We start from the raw sequence: 6,000 nt of genomic DNA, 5'->3' as shown, positions 1-6,000 counted from the left end.
TTGTTCAAATAAAATATTTCATTCGATTTTAACTACGCTTCGAGGAAAACTCGGAAAATTTTCATTTGATGTTACAACGAGTCTGAAGATAAATATTTAAATTCTGTTGTTCCAGGAAGCAGATATTGCGCAATATCAATTATGCTTCCGGGATAATTTTAGAGAATGGACTCTGTCGGTCATTGACCTAGAGAATTCTTTTTTCATGCTGACATGATAAAGGCTTGACTTTAGCTGAATGGAGGGTCTTATAAGCGTGTGACAAAACGCAAACTTCTTACTATAATGAAAACTTTGACAGTTCAAGGCCATTTCTTTGAGAAAGAGGTTGCTGTAATATAATTTCTTTCTTCAAAATAGTCTAGACTAGAATTATTCTAATAATAATCCGCTTCCTACGAAATTCCGTGAAATAAAAATTTTATCTTCATTCCTTTCTCTAGGGGAAATATTTAAAGAATTATTTACTTTACGTCTTTCTTGAATTTGAACTTACCAAAAGTCATATAAAATTTCTCGAAGAAGTGGAACTCTCGTACAGTCTTAAGTAGTTTTAATAATAAAAGCCAGTATACATCGATAAAGAGAGGTTTGAAAGAGTAAAATATTGGAACAATACTGTGCTTGAAAAATCAACTAAACTCTCGCTTAATATAAATTATATTAAATTTCACAATCCAACGTTCTTTTTTTATCTAAGAATTGTTTATTTTCCATTTTATATATTTTTTCGGTTATTGAAACGTTTATTGCAGGTCGATCTGCACAATGGCAGCTCCAGTAAGTCGCAGAACATATCCGGAATATTCATAAAGAACGTGTTGCCGAACAGTCCAGCTGGAAGGACCGGCGAGCTGAAGGTAACGTATTTCAATTTTATTCGCACGTGTGTTTCGTGTTCAGCGAGAGAAGAAAGGAAGAAATGATTCGGTATTCCGCTCGTGGATTCGACCGTGAGTCGATCTTAATCGACCTCGAACTTGTCCTTCGTAAAACGCTCCGAAGAATTAGAGCGGTGTCACGTGAAAGGAAATTTCGCATTCGCCACGAGAGTTCGAGTATTCTTACGCTAATTCTATTTGATTTGTTCAATTCGCTGTAAAGTGTGCATTTGTAAATGACAGTACAGTAAATTCTCCACAAGTGTCAGACAGTTTGGATTCTACAAGTGTCAGTATAGATGGTCCTACGCCTACGTTATCTCGCTCGCTGTCAGTCAAGCGTGTAACGCTACACCACTCGGTTTCTTTTACGAGATTTCACGGCTCGACAATTCATAATAGAAAAATATAATTTCTTTAATTTTCCTTTTTTTCATCTGAAATTTTTTTTTGTCTGGCGTGACAGTGAACGTGTTAATAAGTAAATGTTGTTCGAATTATGTCGTGTTTGATGTCATTTTCATCAGAAAAATCTCATCAATATGTTAAGAAAAATTTCGGGATAAAAAACGTAAAATTAAAAAAGTTGGTATTTAAATCGCTTGGTTGCCTCGACTCACGTTTCATCCTTATCTTTTATTCGCTGTCCTTGTCTACGTTCGGCAAACTACAAAGGCGGGCGCGAGGCTCGAAAACGTAGTCCCTGACTCTACAAGTGTCAGGTTTAGGTTCCTTGCGGACTGACACTTGTGGAGAATTTACTGTATTTCGTTGATTGATCTAGATTCTAGAAGGTCCTTTTTGGACATAATTTAACGGTTGAGTGTGTAACTAAGTGCAGTGCCGGATTAAAAATTGATTAAAAAACATCTCGTAGAAAAATCACTCAAAGGAAGTCAGACATATCACTACGATAATTTGTAAATAATTTTGAATATACAAAATATAACATTAAAATAATTTTGGCGCATTGGAAATGTGATTGAGATATTTTGTCTTCTTTTTTTTTCAAAAGCATTTATTTGAGAGTTTTCAAAATGTCGGCTAACTTCAAAGGGTATCTACCCAATAAGATTAATTTTTCATGTACTGCCAATTATGTTGTTACATTAATTTAATTTTTACCTTTTATTTTCCTATTTTAATTTAAAACTTTCTGTTCTATGAGCCTGATTTGTCGTTTTTAAAACCCTTTAATTATATAATTATTTCTGTGATTTTGTAAACACATCCTTTATTACTTTTTTTAATAAAAATTAAAAGACAATACATTTTCATATATTAAAAATATTTTAAATTTTTCTGAGACCAGCTGATGTAATTTAAAACAGTAGGGGGCCTCTGGGTTATGTATAGCTTAGGGCCTCAGCATTTCTAAATTCAGCCCTGACTAAGTGGGTATATTTAATGTAATAATATGTATAAATTATGTAGTATTTAACAAGTAATACTGAATAATGGTACTAAATAACATTAAATATTACATAATATTTAATTCAACTAAGTGGATCTTGATTTAATGTTTGAACAATTTGCTTATTTTTTTGTTTACACTTTATTTGTAGCAAGGAAGTTTATACTAAAATCAAAGAATAATTTCACCAAAACTGAATTATACCAGGTACGGTGTAAAATTAAAAGGTCAACAAATCTATTCCTAATTCACCTCATGAGTCAAACGAACTTTCTCTGCTAACCCCATAACGATGTCTGAAAACTGGTTGAAGAACAATAAACCTTCGCTCTTTGCTGCCCTATATCAAGCAGAATATCATGTTCCAGCTGTCTCACCTTTAACATTAAAGTTATTTCATATGCCGTAACATTACACTGAAATCTAATTATAAATGTTATCATTCTAATTGCCAACTATACGTATGCTTTTTTTCTCCGAAACATTTCCTGTCTTTTCTCATTAAAGTTTTGTTTAAACACCAAGTAATCGATACGTAATTTAAATATCCTCGAGGGAATTAACGAGTCGTGAAATAGAGAAAAGAAATGGAAGAAAGGGACTTCCGGTGAATTTAAAACTCTAAAGATAAATAAAAAAAGATTGAATACGCGACCCCCTGTTCCCGTTTGCTTTCAGATCGGTGATCGAATAATCGAGGTCGATGGCGTGGATCTGCGACACAGCACACACGAGCGGGCGGTTGAGGTCATTCAAGCCGCCGGAAATCCTGTCCGTCTTCTCGTCCAGTCTCTGGTGCACCTGGTGAGACCTCGCCACGACCAGGAATATCAATGTACACCTTCCCCCCACCCCTCCCCCACTCTACCCTTCCCTATTATCCCGAATTCTCTCACATTTCACCCCCGTTGTCGTCGATTAATTACCAATTTGTGTCTTTCGTGTATTTTCTAGCTGATAGAAAGTATCTTTGACGTTGTATATTAGAGAATTGTTGCAAGAATTCTGTCGGATGTTGGTTTATTGGTTGTTCAAATACATCGTGTAATGTTAAATGAATTTAAGCTATGGAAAATACACATGCAAAGAGAATTTTTTGATCAAAGAATTGAATAATGGACATAAAAAAGGCTGTATGTATCACAAAAATAAAAATTTCAGGGAAACAATTTTTTAGTTACCAAAATGTTATTTATTAAGATCGAAACTTACTATTTACATGTACCGCAATACTTTACGTTTCTAAATTTAGCGATAAATATTCAGCTGTGCCATCCACTAATTTATGCAATCTTCCATTCGTATTTACTGATATTGACACGTTCATTTTTTTTTTTTTTTTATAGAAAAAGTTTCTTTTCTGAAATGACACTTACAGCTCTCTTTTTGTGTGAAATTTTCAATTATGTTTAGACTTGCATTCTTTTTCCACGATTTAGTGTTGCAATCTAGTAATGTTCAACGACACTATTTTGGTTTTTACGTTTATCCTTTACGTGACTCATTCTTAACATATAAATGGTAATATTTCGGAAACTACGTTGAATTATAGATACTATGTGTCATTAAAAAAATATCCAACTGTCCTTCAAATCACCGGAATGCCACTAAGTGAATTTATCCCTACACACTTTAGTATTCCCCAAGAGTACTCCTCCTTTAATCTCCCAGAAGCAACTTTTCCAATTCAACGTACTTTCCGAAATCTAAATATTTACAAACTAAAATGGGTCACCGTGTATTTTACTTTTATTTCTGTTGTGATAAATATAAGTGTGTAGATGTTAGTGTAACGTTGGAAAATTTCTTCATCATAGAACTATATTTGATTGAATGATTCAGTATTGCAATTTGATAACACTCTAGATACGGTGACTTACTAATATTCGGACACTCTTTAGAACAGTATAACTTCTTTTAAAATTGGACTTAACGACTTGAGTTTTTTTTGAGAAGTTAAAAGGATTAGTATACTAGATGACGCGTATGAAATTTGTTGAAAAAATTGCAATTTGTGGGAATCGTGAAGAAAATTGTAAAGGTCACATTCGACAACTTTTTTATCCGAGCCCGTAATGAAAATTTAAAAAATACGTTTTGCAGATTTAGGCCAATTATACGCATGCTGAAAATTTCATCGAAATCGGTTAATGTTACTACGAACTACAAATCGTTGAAGATTGTGAAAATCGCACTATTTCACGACGTTCGGCCTATAATTGCAATAAATCTGAAGATTCCTACATCTTTCGATGCCTGTCGCTTGTTTCTCCATCTACCGATTTCCATGAAATTTTCAGCATGCGTGTAATTGGCATAAATCTACAAAACGTATGTTTTAAATTTTCGTTAGAAGCTCGGGTGAAAAAGTTGTAAACAGTGACCTTTACAAATTGCAATATTTTCTATCATCAGTATACTAATCCTTCTAACTTCTCGAAAACACTCAAGTCGTTTGATCCAATTTAAAAAGAATTACACTGTTCTAAAGAGTGTCCGAATATTAGTAAGAGTCACTGTATATCTTATTTTATTTTTGTTTTTATCAGAACAACTTGTCAGGATTCTCTAATTAGTAAGCGCAATATTTGCCACAATTTTTACAAAACTTCTCTCTCCTCCAAATGTACAACAACAACCAATAGTAAATACCAATTTTCTCATTAATCTTCCAGCATATTAAAAATCATGTTTATTACACGAATTGTTCTCGTAGAAACAGACAGAGTTCATGCAACGACTAATTAGTCCACGCACAAAACAAACCCTGTCGATTCTAGTGTTTTATTTATTTTCTCGCCTGTCATTGATCAACTTACAAAACGAGAGGATCCTCTCGTTGAGCACGTTCAATTTTCGTTAGCGTGCACCGCCGCTTTTCAATGCAATTTTCCTTTCTTTTTTTTTTTCTATCGTTTAATTGTTTTCACTCCCACGCGTTTGTTGTGTATTTTAAACGTGCGAAAGTAGCTCGTTTTGCTTGTTGCGCTTCGAGTGTGATCGAGGTTCGATGACGTTTCGCGATGGTTGCGCAAGCTTCGTCCGCGAATCAATTGCGTTCACGTTTATTGTACACTTCGACCAATGCTTGCACGTGTATGAAAATGTCGCGGCAATTGTAGCCGTGAAATTGCTCGATTTTCGACGATGCTTTTGCTGCTGAAGTTCGATAAGCTTTTTCCATTTCTCTGTCGCAGAAATGTGAGAAACACAGACGCCAGTAGATCTGATCCGTCGCATGAGGATTACTTCGTTGAAGGATATTTAACTTTAACTCCAAAGTTCTAACAATTCGAATTTGAATTTTAACTGAAATCTTAAGTTTGAATTTAATCTCGGTGAATTTGTATTTTCGCATATAAATGGAAATTTCACGACACTGTTTAGCACGGATGTGAATTAAAATTTTAGGCGCAAAAACAGTCGCACGTACAGAGTCACGAATTCAGAGGAAAATAAAGTTTTAAGCGGAAAAGCAGGTCATTTGAAAAATTCATATTCGCTGCCAGTGCTGGCTGCCAATTCCGATTTTTCACGCAGTAAAATCTGAAAGATCTGTTTTTATTTCAAACGAATTTGTTGGTACAACGAATCGCGATCAGCTCTACGCCGTGTTTCTGCTTGTAATCTGCCGAATTGTTGACAACGTAAACTTGACGATTCGCTGTTAACACCTGTGCTTTCGCGGAGGGAAGAAGCAGCTTT

General features: G+C 34.5%; 1 protein-coding gene across 1 annotated transcript in view; it reads left to right on the top strand.

Annotated features, from left to right (window-relative positions):
* The window catches only part of LOC108575994, a gene marked incomplete at its 5' end in the record, with an annotated part of 58,828 nt that overhangs the window by 29,612 nt on the left and 23,216 nt on the right, over positions 1-6,000 (top strand). The window contains 2 exons of the mRNA XM_017938933.1: positions 756-860; positions 2,974-3,099. Of these exons, the coding sequence (XP_017794422.1) occupies positions 756-860; positions 2,974-3,099 (231 nt within the window). The remainder of the gene's footprint in view (positions 1-755; positions 861-2,973; positions 3,100-6,000) is intronic.

Source organism: Habropoda laboriosa, unplaced genomic scaffold (genome assembly GCF_001263275.1).
Source record: "Habropoda laboriosa isolate 0110345459 unplaced genomic scaffold, ASM126327v1 scaffold357, whole genome shotgun sequence".
NCBI lineage: Eukaryota > Metazoa > Arthropoda > Insecta > Hymenoptera > Apidae > Habropoda > Habropoda laboriosa.
Note: the sequence above shows the minus strand (reverse complement) of the source record. Positions and strands in the feature narration are given on the sequence as shown.